Source organism: Solanum stenotomum, chromosome 10 (assembly GCF_019186545.1).
Source record: "Solanum stenotomum isolate F172 chromosome 10, ASM1918654v1, whole genome shotgun sequence".
In the NCBI taxonomy this organism is placed as follows: domain Eukaryota; kingdom Viridiplantae; phylum Streptophyta; class Magnoliopsida; order Solanales; family Solanaceae; genus Solanum; species Solanum stenotomum.
The window spans coordinates 53,758,839-53,782,667 of record NC_064291.1 but is presented as its reverse complement, the minus strand read 5'-3'; the positions used below and the strand labels follow the sequence as shown (position 1 = coordinate 53,782,667).

General features: G+C 28.4%; 1 protein-coding gene across 1 annotated transcript; it reads right to left on the bottom strand.

The window, feature by feature from the left end:
* Window positions 1-10,943: 10,943 nt before the first annotated feature.
* Window positions 10,944-11,668, bottom strand: LOC125878461 (auxin-responsive protein SAUR36-like). The gene has a single exon (XM_049559719.1). The coding sequence runs from the start codon at window positions 11,545-11,547 to the stop codon at window positions 11,101-11,103; it is 447 nt and encodes a 148-aa protein (XP_049415676.1). The 5' UTR covers window positions 11,548-11,668; the 3' UTR covers window positions 10,944-11,100.
* Between the last annotated feature and the right edge of the window lie 12,161 nt (window positions 11,669-23,829).

The window sequence follows — 23,829 nt, the reverse complement described above, 5'->3', positions numbered from 1 at the left end:
AAAATATTGGAACTAATTAATTATTTTCACCTAAAATAAAATAAAAATTCAATACTTTGAATAGTTTTTAAGAATGGTTTGACTTTATATGGCTTTTGCAGCAATAACCACTAAGTTTCCTTTCAAAGAAAATTAATTCAAGTAAACGATGCGCAACTAAGAAAAGAAATCCTTTTGTTTTCCTCCAAAAATGTGGAGAAACCACTAAAACGTTACGTTTAAATAAAGAAGGACTCTGACGGGGTAGCTATCTCCGTATGTATTTATAATTAGTGACGGAGTCAGAAATTTAGTAACGTATGTGTGAAAAAAAAATCGGTTGTAATGCCAGGGCCGGCTCTATGCTTTGGGAAATAAGGCTTTTGCCTTAGGCCCCCAAATTTTGGGAGCCCCAAATTTTTATCAAAAATAAATTATGTGTTAAAATTTCTATAGAAAATATTGATTATTTATGATAAAAGGTATAATTTTTTTTAAAATATATTAATTTACCCACTTTAACATCTTATACTTTGTTAAAAATAAGAATTAATAGTGAAAAATGTTGAACAAAGTGAATTACAAATTCTTTTTTTATTTCTTTTTAAATTCTAGTTTCAAACATTACTACAAGCATACTAAGATCAAAATGGGATATACCAAGTCATCAACTTGTTGCGTCAAATTTTATGGTTCTAACTTTTATCTTTAATTAATATTTGTCGACTTATTACTTATATAATTATGTTAACAATTCATATAATAATTGCCACACTGAAATGATGTTTTTTAATGTTGATTTGATAAAATCTTACCTAAAACTAATAACTGAAAAAACAATATTAAAATACTAATAATTTTCATCTAAATAGTGTAAGCAAAATAAATTTTGAATAAATATGTATATGAAGTTTGTTTATATTTTAGGCTCTGAATTGAAATTTCACTTTAGTCCCCCAATCACGTTGAGCTATCCATGGTATATGGGTGTATAAAATATATTGACTCATAATATTAACATTAAACTTCTTGATATCACATATTTTTTCGTGTAATGTGTTGAAATACAATACTAATTACTTAATCACAATTGATTAATATATATTTTACTATATTACATCATTCAATTGCAATAAATTGTATTGATTTGATGTAAATAACATTGGAAGTAAGTATCTACCAAATGAGTGAAAAACAATTCAAACTTAAGAGGCATAAAACTCATTAATGTTTGAAATTTATAGGGTCATCACATAGATATCTCAATTATAACAATCCTGAAAAATAACATTTGATCTATGATCCATTATAAGTTATTTATAAGGATCTTGTACACTCTAATAACTGAATCACAACTGTTAGAAGAAAGAAGGATATATATATATTTATTTATTTTTTGTTATTTTTTTTCCTATTATATAGAAGAGTGAAGTGGTAGGACGACTAAGGGTAAAAATATAATTTTATTCTAACAAAAAATTATTAAGAAAAATAGCAAGAAAAACAAATAATTCTAGAAACATCTTTTTGTATATGAAGTGAATGATGATCAAGGGTAAAAATGTAATTTCATGCTATAAAAAATCTACCAAGAATAATAACAAGAAAACTAAATAGTTCTAGAAACATCTTTAGTTATTGTTCGTACTATTAACTCATTTTGTTATCACTTCACTTTCTTTTCTTTTATGAGTTATTCTGATATCTATTCATTACTCTATTTTACTATTACTTTAATTAATTCCTAATACTTTTTATATTCATTATGCGTACTGAAAATGTCTACTTTAACATAAAAATTCATTACTCTCTAATTAATATATCTGAAATGAAATAAGTGTGATAAAATTAATAATATTTATTAGATTGGAATTAAAGAATAAATAAAATTAATTTCAATATTTTAAAAGATGTTAAAAAGTAACTTTACAAATAAAATGAATATGATGGTATATTTACATTTAAAGTAAACTATAAATGTTTAAGTAGACTATAAATGTTTACTAGATTATAAAAGAGTAGTTCTTCATTAAAATATATAATCAAGTTTGTACTTTTACTTAATTTCAAACATATTAATCTAAATATGTGAACTGATGTAAGTTTGATTTAAATTTGAAGTTGCTGGACCAAAACTTGGTATTTTCCTATTCTATAGAAATGTGAAGTTGAGGACGATCAATGGTAATATGGCCATTTCATATATATTTTATTTTAAAATTCTATAAATTGTATATTTAAACTTGTCAAAATATTTTTTCAAGTGGGTAAATTTCCTCCACAAGTTACATGACTTTTTTAGAAACTATAAATTATAAGATTTTTCTAGAACTAAGTCGATGACACAAATAAATAGACATTAACTCATTCTTCATTTCATTCACTCCTCAATTCTCTCCCTCTCATGTCTTATACCAATAAATTTCTCGCCCTTTATTTCTAATTTGCGTCCTAAATATTATACACTCCGGCATAGATCTCTTATTAGGAAGAACAATAATGCATTTTTTTCCAACATTAAGAACTTCATTTTTGATCAATTATCTATATAATGACCCTACTTTTGTAAAATAATTATAAGACAAAAGTAAAATTCAATATTTCTTAGTGGACACATCATTTCTGGGACTTGTCCATATAGCCAATTTTCAGCAAAACTCAATTGTTCCACACTTTTCAAACACCCTAATGAATTAGTTAACATGTTAAATCCAATATCAATCACAATTGCGTTTCTCAAAATGCCTAATTCAAAAGGAATGCAACCATTGAACAAGCTCTTCAAGAACAAAATTTTCAATAATTTCGGAGCATGTTATGTCATTTTCTTCGATTCTCTTCAGACTTTTCAATTTCATGGTGTTGCTTTTTTTTTTGGATTGTAAAGATAATTTTTGAAGTATCTAATTTACTTGATTTCTCTTTTTATGTATAATCCGAAAACTTTACGTAACATATATGTCATTATATAATTTATTGAGAAACATATATTTATTTATTACTATTAGTTTATCATTAGTTAACATGATTTTAAGCAAGTTATATAAATTATTATATTAACTACCTCATGTTAAATTATTGTCGTATACATTCAGTGGCGGATCTAGGATTTAGACTCCGTGGGTGCCAAATAAACTTATCGATTAAATTAATTTTATATTTGATTAAATTATTCGTCCTTTTTTTACTTAAAAAACGTCTTTCAAAAAAAGAGGTTCAAATGGGATTCGAACCCGCAACCTCAACCTTCTAAAATTGCCCTCCGACCGTGGCACCACAAGCCAATTTTGTTCTGTGGGTGGCACACTTTATATTTATATAAATATTATATATATATACCTATGTATATATAGAGTTTCCGTCGAAGTTCGGGGGTGGCGTGGCACCCCCAATGCCCTTCATAGATCCGCCCCTGTATACATTATATTAACTTTTGTTAATATTTTTAAATTCTCATTCATTTTAGGTAAACCGTTTATTCATCATATATATTAATTACTTTTAAAAAAAATCATCAAGCAGGTCATTATTTTTGTTTGTTAAACATCTATTATGTTTTATTATTATTTCTATCATGTTTATTTAAAAATATCATAATAATTTTTCTTTTAAAAAACTAATCAAATTTCTATTATAAACATCTATAAGATTGTAATATTGGGCCCGTAATGGCCATTCATCATCTAGTATATATATATATATATATATATATAATGTCGTATATTTGAATTTCTAATGCAACTATAGACATAACATAAAATCAATTCCAAAATAATCTTAATCGTTATAATAAAATATAGTTATACATAATGTTATATTTAAAACCAAATTGTTGACTTTTCAAATAATGGTTCTAGGATTCTAGCCTCTCTTTTTTTTTTTTTAATGAAGGCATTATTACATATATATTCATAACCTTGAGAATTTTATTGAACAAATTAATGCAATTTTCAAGTGACAAAATCTTGTTCAATAATAGCATTAATGGGGAAGATACATAGGATCCATAAGAATATATGCATTTGATCAAAATTTTGGCCAACCAAAATATTTATATATAAATTTTAAAAATTGAGCATCTGTATTATAAGAAAAAAAAAGGCATAAAAATGTACCAAAAATAATTATTGGGTTGGTAATACACATGGAATGCTGGAGTTTGGACTTTGGACCATAAAAGATTTGAATCTCACATCAAGATTGATCATAGATGGGAGAAATACAAATTGGTCACACATGGCCACCAATCTACGAGAAAAATTAAGATAATATGTTTATTTCATTTTATTCTTTGGACAAAAACAACCCAAAAAAATCATTTTTATAGCCTGAAGTGGCTTATTTTGGATCGAGTTCGTACAATTTTTCTTCAAAAAGTCTTGGTTTTTTGAAGATATTTTTTATGAGTGATATAATTCATATATGCCGATAACCTCTTCCTTGAACTAAATTTCACATGATCCATCGTCTTTTATGGGCTAATCTAGAGATTAACTATGTTTCACTCACATCAATAACAATATTTTATGCTATCGAAGCTTAGTGTCTTTTTTTTTTTTGGCGTGTATATGCATCTTTAAAGTTAAGGTTAAAAATAGCAAAATAGTCTGTAGACGATTAAATACGCTAAGTCAGGCCCTACTCATCACTCTATCATCTCCAGATTCTTCACATTGAATCATTAGTTCTGACTTCTGATATCAATTGTCAAATTAAAATAACCTCAAGATATCATAAACATGATGTGATATTGTTCACTTTAAGCCAAACTTGTATATTTTTTCCAAGAGATTATCCCTTACCATTAAGAGTATCTAACATTTTATAAATAACTTCTTTCTTTTTTAAAATTTTTGTGTGGATAACCGTGTTCACACATATTTAGTAGGTGTTTTGCCATGTATTTAAAATATTTTCACTTTATTTGAAATTTATAAAATTGAAATTTAAAATAAAGAAAAAGAAATTGTGACGTTTTGGTGAGTGATGAGATCAAAATGGAACAAACCTTTTTGGACACAAATATGAAATAGATTGGCAGTAACTGAATTGATGATGAATGAAAGTATATAGTAACTATCTTAGGAAAAACAAACGTGAGACTTCACAAATCCAACTAATAATTGCACAAAAAGCCAACAAAAAGGAGACCTAAAGAGGTACAATTATTGTAAGTGAATGTTGTGTCACCGTTTTTGCCTAACCTTTTGTTGTGAATCTAGTACACAGGTTAAATGTTACTAGTACAATTTTAAATATAATAAAGTGTTGAAAATAATTTGAACGAGTCTTGAATCCTTGATCTAGATTCTAGTGGAAGACTTTAAAGTATTTAATCTTTAATGGAAACTACTAAGATCAAGGAAGACTCATAAGATATGTACTAGCTTCGTCCATTTTTAATTGTCATAGTTTCTTTTTTTAGAGTCAAACTATAAAAATTTTGATTAATATTTTATGATATAATTTTTCATCATATTGATATGCAAAAAATTGTAATTTATAATATTTTTCGTATAGTTTTTGAATATCTAATTTTTTTGTTTAAAATATCGAATTAATGTAATCTAATTTAACTTTGAAAATTAATCAAACTAACTTTCGAAAAGCACAACATGACAAATAAAAGTGGAGGGAGGGAGTATTACATAAAAGGTTTAAGTTTGCCCTTTTTTTATTTATTGGATTATAATTTTATTTAACGTTGATTTTTGTTGGGGTTGAATTTTTAATGACATTTTTTACCATTTTTCTTGAAAAATATAGGTAGAGACGGTTCATATTAGGTGACCTTAATATCTTTTAACTCTTTTAATATTTCAAATATTCTCTTATATAATAAGAAAGAGTTCCTAAAGCAGACACGTCTTCGCTAATGTGCCTCCTTCAGCGTGTTTCAGAAAAAAATTAATTTTTTTTGTTCTATTTTAATTTAATTAGTGTATAATATTTTTGAAATTATGAGATCCGTTTTAGATATTAGTTTTAGTTTTAAATTCATATTCTTTAGTTATAGTTTTATTATTTTGAATGTCGGTAATATTTGTTTATATCTTGTAACTACTTTGAGTAAAAATTCAACGATCGATGATGAAAAATACTTTAATTATGAATATCTTAATAGACCTCTTTACATTAAATTTGCACAAACAAAATGTAATTAACAACTTAAAATATTTAAAAATCATATTAAACTTTAATTAACTTTCTAAATTCTATGTATATCACATAAATTAAAATAAAAAAATAAAAAATATTGGACATGTGCTAACACATGCACCTATATGTAGTATATATTACTATATATATAAGAAGAGGGAAAAAGTATTTTACTATATAAGAAGAGGGAGTAAGTATTCACCAAAAGTCAACATGTGTTCCAATAAGAAGAGGGAATAACCAATATATTTATAAAAAGAAATGACATATAAAATTAAATGGAGAGAGTATTAGTTTTTCAAAATGGAAAGGACAAAACACATATAAAATTAAAAGACATATAAAAAAAAGTTGGTTTTACTCTCAAACATAAAAAGTAACATATGTTATTAAAAACTTTAATAAAAAGTACTATAATTTACAATAAATAATAACTTAAAATATCTACAAGACAACAAAAAAAAGATTAATTTTTGTACTGCTTGTGTCACATAAATTAGGATTGGGATGATTTTAAAATTTTAATTTTGGTTATACATTATAAAATAGCCGAAAAATTGAATGATATAATTTTTTTAAAAATAACCGAATGAATCGTCCTAACGATAACCCTAATGTTACTTCTACTCTGTTTATTTTTACTTAAATTTAGAAAGATATGCTTCATTTCTACCCTCAATCTTATCGCTACATTTATTTGCTATTTAAAATTGAAATTAAAAAGACAAATGACAAATAAGTTTCTATATTAGCTCACTTATGAGCAAAATATATTATAACAATCTTTACTAATTTTATAACAATACATAAACTATACTCCCTCTGTCCCATATTAGATGGGCACTTCCAACTTTACACGTTGATTAAGAAATCATTAATAAATTGGAAGACTTCACCATTTTGTCCTTTGCACATTGAAATGAGTTACAAAAAATACACATACAATATAGGAATGATCATATTAATTGTAGGGATAAAATGGAAACGAATTAATTAATTCTATCCTAATTTAATAAGTGTTCAAATAATATAAATAAAATATTTTTAGTAAGATTCTCATCTAATATGGGACGGAGAGAGTAACAATATAACTTTATTAATGTGTTGCCTTCTTTACTAGTATATTGATAAGAGAGCCTCTTTACTAGTATATTGATAAGAGAGAAAGATTGAACCTACGTCAACTCCAAAAATTCTTACACATTAAGCTGGTCTTGTTTCAATTTAATTTACCAAAACCTAGAAGGACTAAATATGGTTAATTAATCTTACAGAAAACACATTAATTGATATCCTGTGAAGCAACTTCGTTACGACAAATTGCCAGAGCACACAAACAACAATACACAGTTGGGTTCTGCTGCATGAAATTTGGCACTTTATCTTGTCACCGTCGTGCAGCGATCTACAAATTATTCTCCGTGGATTTTTACTTATTCAATACTCACTCAGTCTCTAATTACTTGTCTAATTTTTATTTTTATTTTACTTGTTTTTTTTTAACTTGTCTATTTTGACAAATCAAGAAAAAATAATTTTTTTTACTCATTATACCCTCAATTAATTAATTTTGAAAAAATATAGAACTTGAAAATCTTAAAATTTTAATTCATCCATTTTATAATTAATAGGGATAAAATGATAAACTCACTATGTCCAATAATTGTTTTCTCAATAGATGTGTCAATTCAAAAGTAAACAAGTAATTAGGAATAGATGTGTCAATTCAAAAGTAAACAAGTAATTAGGAACAGAGAGAGTATTAACTCAAATACTCAATACATATTTTAAAGGAATGGTATATAGAATAATAATTTTACAAATTATCCTTTAAATATAATAAATTTAATGTTTTACTATAGTTAGTAATAAAAGTAAATTTTTTTTTTTAAACTGAATAAATAAATAGACCCATAGTGCTTCACTATTATTGGACACAATTTTATCTTCATTTGAACGTTGAAAAATATTTGGATTATCCAATGCACGAGCGCCTCCAACTTATTTGCCAATAAACACCATTTTATTATATTATATCATACATCATATAACAGCCAGTCTATATATCATACATCATATAACAGCCAGTCTAGATTTTGGATCCTACGCTAGCTAGTTCTCACTAATTTTATCATAATATGACATGTCACATGTGTATTGCTTACTTGTAGTATTAAATATATATGTAGCTTTTTTTCATTACGATGGTAAAAAATTAAAGAGCTCCATTTAATAGCTTCTATGAATATACACTAGGTTGCACAAAAAAGTCGTTTTTGATCAATTCAAAGCCCAAAAAGGTTTTTAAAAGATTAAAAGGTCGTTGAGCGCCTCAAGGCTATGTCATAATAGATCCGAACACTTGCCCCGGATTGACTTCCAGATCATAATTGCTCTAGTAAATAACTAAAGAAAATAGATAGATAGATAGATAGATAATAGAAGAGAAACGAACTAATTATAGAAATATCTCTCTATCTCTAAGGTTCACTAATTATTTGACTGTTGGCGGGTCTCTTTGTATGTATTGTCCAGAAAGAGGAGGACTCAATGATTATTCGTTCGCCGGATTGCTCCCATTGGACCATTTGTATCTATATGCATTAGGATCCCGATTCATGGATCTCTCGGTTCGAGAAATCAAAATAAGAGGCTCGAACCATTTCTTCTGACTCTTTTTCAAATTCGATAAATATTGGTTGATCGTATATTTCATTATAGTTCTATGATTCAGAGTATCCTTTCCTATTTGATCCCTTTGAATTTCATATTCGAAGTTACGATCGGATCTATTCATTAAAAAGAATTGATTCAATACATTTTTTATGTACCCATAGGTACTATATTGGATTTGAATCAGATTTCAGATCAATCTATATTGAGTGACTGCCTCCATTATGTTATTGCTAGCAAATACCACTATTTTTGGTTTTGGATCTTCCAAATCATTCCCGCAAGAGATCCTGACCCATTTTTTTCTGATCCTTCGAGAAAAAGATTCATTCTCTTCATAAAAAATAGATGGGAAAACAGAACCTCCCACCATGTACAAAATAAATTTTGTAGCTGAGTACAAACGTTTCTTTCCTCCCCACATGGCTAGAAGTAGATAAACAGGAATTAATTCTAACTCCCACATGATGAAAAAAGTAAAAGGTCCCGAGACGAAATGATCCAATTTGACCACTGTACATTGCTAACATGAGAAAATGGAATAATCTAGAATCTCGAGTAATTGGCCAAGCCGCTAAAGTCTCTAAAGTAGTGATAAATCCTGTTAATTAAATGGGTCCTATAGAAAGTCCATCTATTCCTAATCTCCAATGGAAATAAAAAAAATCGATCCATTTATTACCCTCTACTAGTTGGATTAATGGATCATCCGATTGGAAATGATAACAAAATGCATACGTTGTTAGAAGGAGTTCTAAAATACATATACATATCGTATACCACCTAATTACCGTATTTCCTTTATGGGGAAGAAAGAAAATTAAAGAACCCACAAATATCGGAAAAATGACAATTATTGTTAACCAAGGAAAATAATTCGTACTAAAGACAAGATACACTTGGACCAAAAAAACCCGTGCTCAAAATATTTTTATTTTCGAGCACAAGTTTGTCAGTAAAAAAATTAAATGGATTCAAGTAATCAATAGTAGCTAGGTTCCTCGAAGGTAAGGTAACTTTTTTATTGTATATAACTTACTAATTACAACTATAATTAATTAGTTGTAATGCTTTTCTTTTTTGTTATTGAAGAAATAGGTGCAGGTGCAGATATAGTTCAAATAATTACTTTCCTTGCACTAGCACATTGCAATTTTCACCTTTAAAATCGAATATATAAGTAATTAATATTGGATAACGTCAATGTACATGTCGATGACAAGCCTCGGGTGATGAATCAAAATAGGTCTGATTGGAGTCATGATCGAACATGACGTCTACTTGATGAACTTTATTAAAAAAAAACAGTGCCCTTACAATTATACCATAACTTTTGGCATGATAATAAATATTTCATCCTAATTACAATTAAGCGTATCAGAACCAAGATCATGAGCCCAATCACAAGGAACAACATGTTGTATATTGCAAATGTTGAGTGGGTGGGGTGGACTGTAGTGTAAAACTAACATTCTGTCTATGATAAAGCTCATGTGATGGATTGGAGATGGCCAACATCGGAGTTATGATCGAACATGAATGGCTTTCAATAGTGATTTATGAAGATGCAGATAAAGGTGAGACGTCACAACCATTTTAATCAATTATGCCATCAATATCGAGTGTGAATTAAACATGTCAACGTATTTTAATATGCACATATTGCCTGTTCAATAAGCTTGAATCCCAATATAAAGTCAATGGAGGTCCAAATTTCCTATGCTGACCAATAACATGGAACATTTCAAAGTAAGCCAAATAGAATTAAGGAAGTAACCTTGCAACTCTGCCACTCAAAAGTGGGCCTGGTCAACTAATGAATTTGCTTAAAAGTTGCATGAAAAATTCCGCAAATCTATGAATTTGCTTAAAAGTTACTACATGTAATCACTTTCTTCGTGGTAAAATGTATATCCATGCAGAGTTGAACAAATATTGTTCCACTCAATAATAAGTGTGTAGATTAATTTAACATCAAAGTTTATTTTAATATAAGAAAAAGTGATAATTTACTTACGTAAATGAAATTCGCAAAAATGATAATAACTTAAGTCTGAATTTGATCGTTAACTCTATCAAATATTATTCCACACGACAAGCATGTAGACTAACTCAACTAAATGTGTTTTTGATAAGAAGAAAGTGATAACACGTAGTTAAAATATGAAATTCGTTAAAAGATAGGAGTAATAATTTAGATGTGATTTTGACTATTAATATTATCCGAAAAACTACAAGCATTTAAGATTTGGGCGAGAAGATTAACAAGAATTTGTACACAGTTCAGCACTACTTGTGCCTCCACCTCAGCTCTCCACGGCTGTTTCCACCACCGCCCGTGGCGGCGATTCTTGATTTCACGTTCTCAAATTCGGATACCCGACACGGTATTTGGATCCCACCCGAATGATTATACCCATAAACCATCTCTGCATCCTTCAACAATTCAGCAAACAGAGGATGATTAAAGTAAATCACAGGCACCATAATTCTACACGTGTCATCTTTCTTCTCACCCACGTACACAGCTAAATGCCCCTTCGGTACACTCACCTTCTTTGGAGCAATCGGTTCTTGCCCGACCCGGATGTAACCCGAATTGGGTCTCCCAAAACAGAGTCCTTTTGTACTCTGTTTCAGAAAATGTCCCAATTTGCAGAGGTTTGAAATTGCTCTGCTGAAAAATCTTCCTTTTCTTCTCCGGTGAAGTAAAACTCTTACTAGCAATTTCTTCATAACTCAAAATTTGCAAGAATTACGAAAAAATAAGAAGAAGATTTAGGTTCTTGCTATGAAAATCTGAATTGTTAATCGGTTATGTTATTATAGAGAGATTCTTGTAGTGTTGTAAATGAAGAATGAGTATTTTTTCCTTTTAGAAGTGTGAAAAAGCTGCTTTTATGAGGCCCAGTTGTAGCAAATCAAAAAAGGGTAATGGTCGGCACACGCGATGAGAAGTAATCAACACTTATTGGACTTTGACATTTATTTAGTGAGACCTGATTTGGTCGGTGAGATAAGGATAATAATTTTGAGATATTTTATGAAACTATTTACTTTATGTGAATATTAATGTAATGTCGTTTGACTTGAATGTCGGTTATGAAATAAGAAAAAGATTTTCAAATTTGTGGTTTAGGACAAATTATGAATGTTTGTATTGCTATAATATTCTCGGTAAAGTTAAATTATTAATAATGTGAAAATGTGTCATTTTAAAAATAGATTAAAAAGAAGAATGTGTTACATAATAAAATTGAGCGAGTATTTAGTTTTAGAATTATTCTATTTTATTATGTTAGTATAAATGGTGGGATGGGAGCTATAAGAAACTATAATCGGAAGTGGGGTTGAGGTATGTAAACATAAAATATCATCTTAATTTATTTTTTTTGACATAATTTAGACAAATATAATGAAAGGCGAAGGCTATGCTGATAAGGTGAAAATGAGGTGTATCAGCCGCCAGCGAGGACACAATCAATATTAATTGATACTTGTATATAAAAGTTCCTTATTAAGATTATATCTATTATCGAGAATATAATAAATAAAAAAAATTGTCATTTTTTTATTGTCAAAAGCGACAAATAAAAAAGAAAAATTAAACAAATAAAGAGGGATTGAGAGAGTAACAATTAGGTATCCTTCAATTTTTCTCAATAGAGTGTTAGATGGTTGCCACTTGTACAATAAAAATCTAAAGGTTTTGATTTATTTTACCTCTAAACAGTGACTATTAACTGTAGTTAAGATATGGACCAATTGATCATTAATTATATCTAAAATCGTAGATTAGTAGAAAATAAGATTATTTATTCTATGTGATGACGACGATGTAATTAATCAGCTAGGAAGTTGCATGTGTGTCGTACGTGTTTATTCACTAAGTTGTGCTTAGTAATATGATTAATTATTAAGCTGGTCATCCTTGTCTTCATTTACCCAAACCCAGATAGATTATGAATCTTAATCTTATTTTTTAAATTATTGATGTCCTATTAAGCAAACTTCATTACGACAACTTGTCTTTCCAATACCATGCAGCCATCTGGAATCTTCAGTCATTACACACAATTTTGTCTTTATTAAACATTGTGGATTATTCTACTAATATCCAAAACACGAGAGATTCTGACTTATTTCTGGTCTTCTCCGTCTTAATTTATGTCACAGTTTTCAACTTGATATAAAGTCTAAGAAAGAAAATGCACGTTGACCTGTTCACGTGCAATTTTTTTCAATTAATCCTCGTCTAATTGACTATCAAAATATATAAAATACCTATTGTGTACCGTTAATTTTGTGATAACTCAAATGTAGATTCCTCGAAAGGTAATTGTTTATGATAAGATTTACACTAATTAAGTAGGGATGTTTAGCGACAAATAAACAACTTGTATATAGCTGGAGATATGGAGTGTAACAAATGATATACATTAGTTTATTTATGACTTTATGGTACATTCGTGTGCTTATGGTTTGGTAAATATTAATTATGTGATGTACTTGTTCTCAACTTATCTAAAAAGAATGATATTATTTCATATTCGGGATTAGTTTATTCTAAATTTCTCATTTTACCTTTAGGTGTGTTTAGTATCACAAAAAGTAATTCCATAAAAAATGAATGTAAGCTGAAAGTATTACTCTAAAGTCTAATTGCGGTGATCGAGATAGGAGTGAAAATAAAAGATGTTGGATGATAAGGATGACATAATCAATATAGAATGAATTTGTAATACTTTTATTCCCTACTTTGACAGTTTCATTATGAAAGACATTTTTTCTCATTTTTAAAAACTTGTTTTTTAGAAATCAACCAAACATGATATTTTCCAACCTAATGAATAGTACACCTCTAATAAGATGATCTATCACCATTCACACTCAAACACTATAACTTATTTGTGATCATAATTAAGTTTCAAAAGATTTCTTTTTAAACTCCTCGTGCAACACGCACATTATACTCCTATAAAATTGAGATAAAACGAGTACAAGTTACACAATCAAGTCACCTAATTAAAGGACGTAATTGCAGTCTCTATTTAATAATAGTACTGATTGATAACTTAATTAAAGTACGTACAATATGCTATAACATGTTAAATTACACTACGTAAAAGAGTCATTGCATGCATAAATCATTTCAAAATACTCCTCTTATAGCCCATTGCTAAGTTGCAATTCCAATTGATTAATAGATCAACCACAACTCAGCCATGCTTACCCCTTCAGCTCCGCTCTCCACAGCAGTTCCCACCACCGACCGTGGCGGCGATTCTTGATTTAACGTTCTCGAATTCGGATATCCGACAGGGTATTTGGATCCGACCCGGGTAATTATACCCATAAACCATCTCTGCCTCCCTCAACAATTCAGTAAACAGTGGGTGATTCAAGTATATCACTGGCACCACAATTCTACACGTGTCATCCTCCTGCTCTCCCACGTACACAGCCAAATGTCCCTTCGGTACACTCACTTTCTTGTTCGGTTCTTGCCCGACCCGGAAGTCACCCGAATTGTTTTTCCCAAAACAGAGTACTCGTTTTGCTCCTTGTTTTAGAAATTGTACACATTTGTTTAGCTTCGAACCTCTCACTTTCTTCATAGCTCAAATTATTATTTTTCTCACAAAACTATTAAGTGGCTACTGGCTAGGTGCTTTTATGAGTGATGTGGCAAGTGATCAAATATATCTATATAGAGTGAGTAGAAGAATATATTCTACTACTATATATAAGAGATTATAACACGCGCCCTTGAACGACATATATGTTTGAACTATGTGTTTATAGATAACCTGTCGGAAGTGTGTGCATGCGGCTCACTTAATGTCATTTCAATTTATTTGTGTTACTTTTTTTAAAATTTATTAAAACAGTAATTAACAACTTAAAATATTCGATTATATATTTAAAAATTACGTAAATAACACTATAAATCACATATAAAAAGTTGATTTGGCTCTCTAAATTCTACCTGTATGAGACAAAAAAAACATATACGTGGTATACATATAGTTGGTATGTGGATATACATGTATACAGAGAATGTGGGAAATGGTCGGCACATACGATAGAAATGAGCAGAATTTGTTGGAGAAATAGTAAATATATTGAATTGAGGGACAAGGAAGAAGGGTGATCAGCTGAATAGACGCTATGATCCTTCACTACTAAATTCCATGAAAAAAAAGATAAAAAGAACACAAGTTTCGAGTAATATTATTTTCACGTTTCATTTTAATTTATTTGTCTAATTTTTACTTGACGTGGAGTTTAAAAGAGTGAAAGTAAGACTTTTGACTCTCGTGTTATTAAATTAAAGATAAATAAAATATACCATCGTCTATCTTTTAATCTTGTGTTCTTAAATATGTTAACAGACTCAAAAAAGAAGAAGGAATTGAAATAAAGAAAGTATTCCCTCCGTCCCATTTTATGTGGCACTTTTCGAATTTCGAGATTCAAACAAGTCTATATTTGACCGTAAATTTTTCATACATCTTTTAAACATTTTGAATTAACAATTATTGTGAGTTATAGTACTTTTTATGTAGTTTACAAATATATAAATTTTATTTCAAAAAAATTAAAGATTTCATACGCAAATTTACGGTCAAACTTAAACTGTTTGACTCTCGAAAAACGAAAAGTGCCACATAAATTGGGACAGAGGGAGTATATATAATTGTTTCAACTTCATAAATGGCTTGCACCATCAAAAACAATATTCGATTTGATCCGAGTCCATGAATATTAGTTCAATTAGAAGTGTATTGTTGATTATTGATCTGTTTATCTTATTCTTATCCCATCAATTGAACAATCCTAATATAACTAAAAGAAAGTGGACATGATAATAGAAGATCAGTAATTTTTTTGGATAACGTAACTGAAGTGATGACTAAAGAGTTCAATTTTTTTTTTGGTCCAAGTACAATTATTGATAGATAGATTATGAATTTTTTTTTAAGAAAAAACATGATCGATGTACTATATAATTACGACAAATTGCCAGTTTGCACACGAGCTAAAGCAGTTTTGCCACCACCAAGCAGCCATCTGAAATCTTCACTGTCAATAATCCAAAATATTTTTATCTTTATTTCAAGAATTAAGGAACATTTGAATATTTTATTTTCCAACACACGAGTGCTCTTTTACTAATTTGCCAATAAACAATACTCCTATTGTTGTATAAGTCAGTTTAATTTAGATTTTGGATTCAAGTAATGTTCACAAACTTTAAGCTAATACGTGTACAATTAACAATTAAATCCACCTAATTAATGTTTCTCCATGATAACTCTTACCTAGGTTCCACGAAGGTAACTTAATTGATTATAATTAACAAGATTAATTACGTTGTTTAGTGACAACCCCGTTTCCATTAGGTGACAAAAACAACTTGTTTATAGCTAGACAAGAAGTAGAGACAGATACTTACTATATTATACTCCCTTTGTCCCAATTTATGTGACTTACTTTCCTTTTTAGTCAGTCCCAAAAAGAATGACACATTTCTATATTAAGTAACAATTTAACTATAAAATGTTTATTTTATCCTTAATGAAATGATTTACAGCCACATCAATTTCTATCATTTATTTTGAACCACAAGTTTTAAAAGTCTTCTTTTCTTTCTTAAACTCCGTGCCTGAGTCAAACTACCTCACATAAAATGGAACAGAGGGAGTATATATTTTGTACCATCATGTACTATCAAATGTATACTATAATGTGAATTAACATATTAAAAAACGTTGTAAAAATTGCGTTATCCGTAACGTTGGTAATATATAATCCATAATGAAGATAGTAATATATAATTTAAAACAATTGAGAATTCCTTGATTAATGTGTTAAGATAATTTCCACTGATTTAGGGTTTTTTGTCCTCATGAAATTGGGCAATTAAGCAGACCAATTGATGTTATTAAATTAGGTCAATTTCCCAAATTATGTACCCACTTCCATGCAATTTTATAGACATATTCGCATCACTCCCACTTTTCATTTTGTTAACATATCAATTGATAATATTATATTGGAAGCTAGAATTTTAAATTTATAAATTTTAGATTTTTAAAAAAGACAGTTTATTTAAATTTGAATATTACGTATTAATAATTTCAAGTGAAATTTTAATATGAATATACTATTTACTTTAAAATTACTGAACTCTATCAAACTCGTATCAGAATATTAGCTCCCTAATCTACTAGTAAAGTGAAGTGATTCGATCTATTTCAGTACTTTAGCGTAATCATCAAGTGAAAAATCGAAGAACACGACAAAGATACATTTGGATTTTTTGCTATTTTTTACTCTCAAGTACTACAAAATCCTTTCAATTTTTTAATTGAATGATGTAACAGATTAATTCAGAAAAGTATAATATCTTTTTTTCCCCTACATTTTGTCCAATATATTTTATTGGGTATAGTTTAGGTACAACATTTCGTTTCAATGTTTTTGGCTAAAAAATTTAGCTAATCAATGGGACACGTCATGTGATCCCTAATATTTTTTGGCCTCCAACTCATTCATTGTACCTGCAACCTTCTAGGACATGCAAAATTATGGTGTCATAATAGAGATAAAGCATAATTACTTATAATATGATAATTAATACTTGATTTGGTAATTGATTTTTTTTTTTCATTCGGTGGACCAACTACTCTGGATTCGCACTGTGCAAGCCTTATTTGGGGGGAGCGCTCCATATCAAAAATATTTTCATATGGCTTGAACCTGAAACCTTTGATTAAAAAAAACTGCCTCATTCCTTACACCATATCTATTGGTCGGTGATTTTATGTAATTTTTTTATTGTACTTTTGGCTATTTTACAACAAATACTCAATATTAATAGACATATTTTTTCCTTTCCCAATTTTGACTATATTGGTTAGGGCAGGTAGTATACCAATCCATCATCAATTTTCCACTAGGAATTAAGTTCGCATCATTGCATCGATTGATTACTATAAAGTGTAATAAGCTATTGATTTTTAAAAAATAATAATCAAGATAATGGTTTAAATCTATAAAATAATTTATAGAAATCGATGTTGGAATGTCTGAGTACACTTTACTTTATGCGACACCCCAATAGGATAAGAAGTTTCACATCTATAAAACACAAGAGATGTTGTGTATATAATTAAACAAAACTTACACAATAGTGACCTAATTTAAAGGCATGCGGAGTTAACTCAGAGAGAACAATATCACTAGCTGTCCAAACTGGAGTTAATATCTCATATGGTCACTCAACTATGCACTATTTTCTCAAAAAGTCACTCAACTTTGGTTTTTAACGCAAAAGTTACTCAACTATGAGTTCTTTTTTCAGAAAGTCACTCAAGTTACTCAACTATGAGTTCTTTTTTCAGAAAGTCACTCAACTTACTCAACTATGAGTTCTTTTTTCAGAAAGTCACTCAACTTTGGTTTTTATTTCAAAAGTCACTCAACTATGATTGTTTTACTTACAAAGTCACTCAATCTATTTAATTGATTTTTTCATTAAAACTTACAAACAGGGAATTTTTATTACTAACTAAAATTATAAAAAATAAAAAGATACTTATTTAAACCATTTAATAACCTGATCCGTTAAAAATATATTATTTTAATGATTTAATTATTATTTTCAACTGAATTTACTAACATGAAATTTTTATTTCTAACTAAATTTTTAAAAAATAAAAAGGATATTCATTTAAACCATTTAATTAACTTAACTCTAGCACTCTAAAATCAACATGTAAAGACCATTTTACAAAAAAAAAAACATGTAAAGACCAAATCTTAATTAACTTAACGGTAGGAGAAACATTAGTAACAAATTCAAGTTAGTTTTTTTTATCACTTCTTTTTGTTCCTTCATTATGTATCGTTGTTACTAAAATTTTAAATTTACTAAAAAGGTAATTTTGTAATTTCTATATTTTATGAACAATGCATGGAGATCGCTGTATTCACACACAATTGGAGAAAAGGGGTAAAATAAAAGGTAATATATTATATTTTTAGCGGATCAGGTTATTAAATAGTTTAAATGAGTATCTTTTTATTTTTTAAAGTAAGAAATAAAAACATTATGTTTGTAAGTTTTAATGAAAAAATAATAATTAAATTCTTTAAAATCTTGTTTTTCATCCCTTTTTGTTGTTATTTAATGGGCCTTGGGCTTGAGAAGTCCAACTTCAATGGGCGTTGGACTTGAACTCAACTCAAGGGCAAGTTAGGAATTGCATACATTGGTATAACCATGGGCCTTGGTGGTGAATAGCTATTAAATTGCCAAGAAATTTCATTTATATTTTTTGTTAAAATAAAAATTAAAGTATAAAATAAATAAATAAAATGATGAAGGGTACCATAATCAATACAGTTGACTCCTATTATTTTTTTTAAAAACAAATATCCTACCAAATTCCACTTCCACACCTCATAATCACTTTACTCATCAATCATTATCGGATTTTACTTGCAATTTATTTCTAATTATGTCGACAAATGATACATTTTCTAGTATGACAACGATAAAAAACTTTAGCTTACGACGCTGTATGTTTAATAGTCATAAAAATAGAATAAAATAAGTTACAATACTACCCTACCAAACAAATTCTTAAAATTTGACTTGATGCTTCTATCCCTTTTTATTGGTGCAACATTGATGTACATCAATATCATATGCCACTACAAGTTTTTATTTTTTAATCATTTTGAGGTAATGCAATATAAATATGATAAAGAAAAGTCACAAATACCATTTCATGTTATAATGTAGCATATAAAGTTAAACCTCTTCATAACAATATTATTCGTTTGAATACTTTTTTGGATGCTATATAAAACAAATAATGTTATAGAAAACATATGATATAAAATAACATGAAAAACTACTTTTAAATCCTTGGTCGTTATAAAATTTTTATTATAAGTGATGATTGTTATAAATAAATTTGACTCGTTATTAGTCGTTACATTATTTGAATATACAATTTTAATTGCCTTATTCTAGAAGCTCATCTTGACTTAAAGCTTTTTAGTGCTTTATTACTTTGGTTGATATTAGTTTAATTTGTTACCTTCAATGATATCCTTTAGCATATAGAATTGATCATGCAAAACAGGAGTAAAACATTTTTAAAGAAATAATTGCTAATAATGAATACATAATTTTGTTCCAATGACTTATATTACGACCACTTTAACCAATTATATATAGCACATTAACTACCCTTCCAACAAGCTAACCCCTAAAAATAAAACAAATAAAAATATTTTTATAGGGAAATGAGAAATAAGAATTTTTGTGACTTAAAACATGATATTAAAGATAAATGAGAAGTTGAACATTAAATCATTTTCTAATATAGAAAATGTCATTTTGTTATTAGTGTCACATAAAATAAAATAGAACGTACAACGAATATCCCCTCAATTTTGACACCTTAGCTTATTATTGGTTGAGTAAGCCTCACCAGAGATAGACACTTAATTATTCCAAATTATTGATTTAATATAAAGTGTTTTCTTGGATCTAGAAAATGATTCCAGATTTGGAGTTGGGTGAAGAAAGGTTCATTTTTTTTTCCTTGAATAAAATTAAAGTAAGATTTGTAGACTCTTTTTACTGTTGTAAATATATTTTAATAGCTAACATATGTAGCCACGCTGTTAGGATAGAATTGAATGTGATTGTAATGATACCAAAGTTCCACTCATCCAACCCTCTATTTGCTCTCATTTCATTATCTTATTATTACTACCATAATAATTTGCATTATACAGACACAGACACATATATAACCAATACCAATATATATATTACAGAATTCAGAATTTGAAATTTATAATAGATACTCTATAAGTTATGTCTTATGTCCTTAAAAATGTATGTTCTGTTAGGCATAAATTCAGTTTTGAAGGTCAAATATTAAGGATTAATCTATATGAAGAACGCAAATCAGTTCGAAAAGCCAAATGAGCCAAAAAGAAGGAAAAAAAAAACATCTTTTGACACATAAAAAAGCAAGGATCGTCTCTTGGCGTGAGATGTGTGTGTAATTTTTCTAGAATACCATAAAAAGAAATAATCACGTGACAAAATATATAAAAATGGACAAGAGTTAAATGATGGTGTTTATGAGACAATGATACATTACTTATATAATTTGGCAAATCTCTGATGAACACTTGTCCTCTCTACTGTATCACGCATGCTTTAATTTATTTTGTGCTGCGTATGGTTGAGTATGAAAACAAAAATTCCTCATTGTTAGTTAAAAAGAAAAAAAATAGTTACTCGTAAAATAGATAATATCACATCATATAGAAGTTAATTAAAAATAGCTATGAGTGACAAAGTCTTAATATTATGTTTAAGAAATGAGAAACTATATAATTAGACATACTTCACTATCATATATACTATGATTGCTTATATATTTTCAAAATATTACGTATCTTATCACTAATTAAGAGTTTTCTACAATATATTGAGAAAGATACACTTAGATACATGTATTTTTGCTATTAGATAAACTAAGATAGGGGGAGAGGCCAACAAGATGGGGAGGGAGGTGGGTGAGATTTGTTATGTATCTCAGATACATGTGAATTACACTAGATACACACTAGATACATGTATTTGTATGTATCTAGTATGATTCACATATATCTGAGATAGATACATAGGAGGGTGGCGAGCGAGATTTGTTATGTATCCCATATACATGCAAATTCACTTGGATACAATGTATCTAGAAAAAAATTGACCCATGTATCCTAAGATACATGTATATATCTGGATGTAACTGAACGTATCCAAACACATTCAAATTTGATAAGATACGTAATATTACAAACTAGAGTGTATTTTATTAAATAATTATCTACTAAACTAGTGAGATTTATGTAAATTTAAAAAATAGCCACTCTATCGGACATCATGTTGAAAAATGACTATTTGTGAATTTTATTGGAGTAGGAGTGTCTTTGGACTAGGTTTGTTGACTATGGTAATCAAGGATTAAAATACGTTTCAATGACCGAGTACAAATACCAACCAAATGATTAATGTTGAAAAATCTTGAACTATTTTAGTGTTTTATAATTATCCTTTAATTAAGAATTGCTAGTAACTTTAATTGAATGATGTATATATATAAAATATAGTACAAGATAAGGGATTATAGTTGATACATAACATCATTAGGTCAAAAGTTTGAAGCATGAAATTGACCAGAGAATAGAAAAGGCAGCAATGTGTAATCCTAGCTATTCTTCACAAATGTATAGTCAATTTCATGATGTAGCTAGCTACAACAAAAATATATATTGGGTTATGGTGTAGTGGTGGGACTGCTTCACCCTTAACTAGAGGCCTCGAGTTCGAGTCCTAGATATGAAAAATATCATGTTGGGAGCGCCACCCCCGAATGGGTGGCCCTACAAAGTGTGGTTCGAACTTAGTCGAGGCTCCAATGTGAGCTCCGAACATCAAGCGGGATATATATATATAAAAAAAAATTGACTTGATGATATTTCTTGAATTTAGTATTATATTGGTGGGCTTTCAAAATACCAGTATGAGTAATTATAAGTTTGAAATTCTTGTGTATAAAAATAAAATTTATACACTTAAAACTGCCATAATGAATACTAATTATTATTTGGTTTTTATATCTTATTTCATGTTTGATTAATGTTCACACTCAACGAAATATAAAAAGTTTGATTGCAATGGTTATAGATGAAATATTTTAGTCCCAAAGGAGTGGGAAAGGAATGACTAAGTCTTAGATCTCATTCTATATTATATGTTTCATTATTTCTTGAACAATATATGGGGCAAATAAATGATACTTATAAATGTATTTTATAGCTTCTTTTATCATGTACTAATAGTTACCCATTTTGTTAAGTATCTTCTATTTTTAATTTTTTTAATTACACCAAATATTTTGTGTTGGTTTAATTATGTCCAACGATTTTAAGATGATGCTATTTTTGCATAAACTTCAGCCATTTTGCTTGAAATTTAGGTACGTGTTCCTGAAGTTCAGTTATTTCTGCCCAACTTCAAACAAAAATAAATAAACTATGACATTGTTTGAAATTATTTCGAAATAAATATACGTGCAAAATTCTAATAAAAATGGGTACAATTTTAATATCATAATCCAGATATGATACCTCGTCAAAATTTTACACTATGAACAATTGAATTAAGATGTGTTGGATCAAGATAAACTAAATAATTAATCATAACTCAATTCCTGCAACTCTTTTTGAGTTTTGATTATATTTTAAAATAATTTTAACTACCAAAGAAAATTGATAAGTCTCTTTTTTTTCTTGTTCTTTTTAGTCTATACACTTTTTATTTTATTTTTCACATTCATAGATTAATTTTTCATATACTATATATTCTAACCTTTATGTTAAGATTTTTTGTGACCTACTTATAAAATACTACCCCCACCCCACCCCCACTACACACACAATTTCCCAAGATAAACAAAAGGAAAATAAGGGGGGTGGCCGGAGAGACCTATTAATTGAAAAAAGCTGGTAGAGAGTCGAGTCATTGGCCCTAAAATAATTATAAGATGAGAAAATTAATTCGTAGAATATATTTGGAAACGTATGGTCTACTTGTGTCTCCACATTGCCTAAGCTTTACTCCATAGTATGTCCTTATACTATTTGCAGGTAACTAACCACATTTTCCACTTTTTTTTTCTACTTTTTGACTTCTTATGCATCAATTATATTTGTAATTAGATGCTATAGAGATAATAATTATAGTTCAATTTTAAACCATGGGCAAGTCGTTCTTTATTTACAATGACCTCTTATCGATGTAACTTTTTTATTTGTATATGGGGTAAAAACTTACTTTTATAGGGTGTTTATATCAAATTAATGTAATGTATCATGACTAAGTTATTTAATGAAACAAAAACACTTGTTAATTAATTA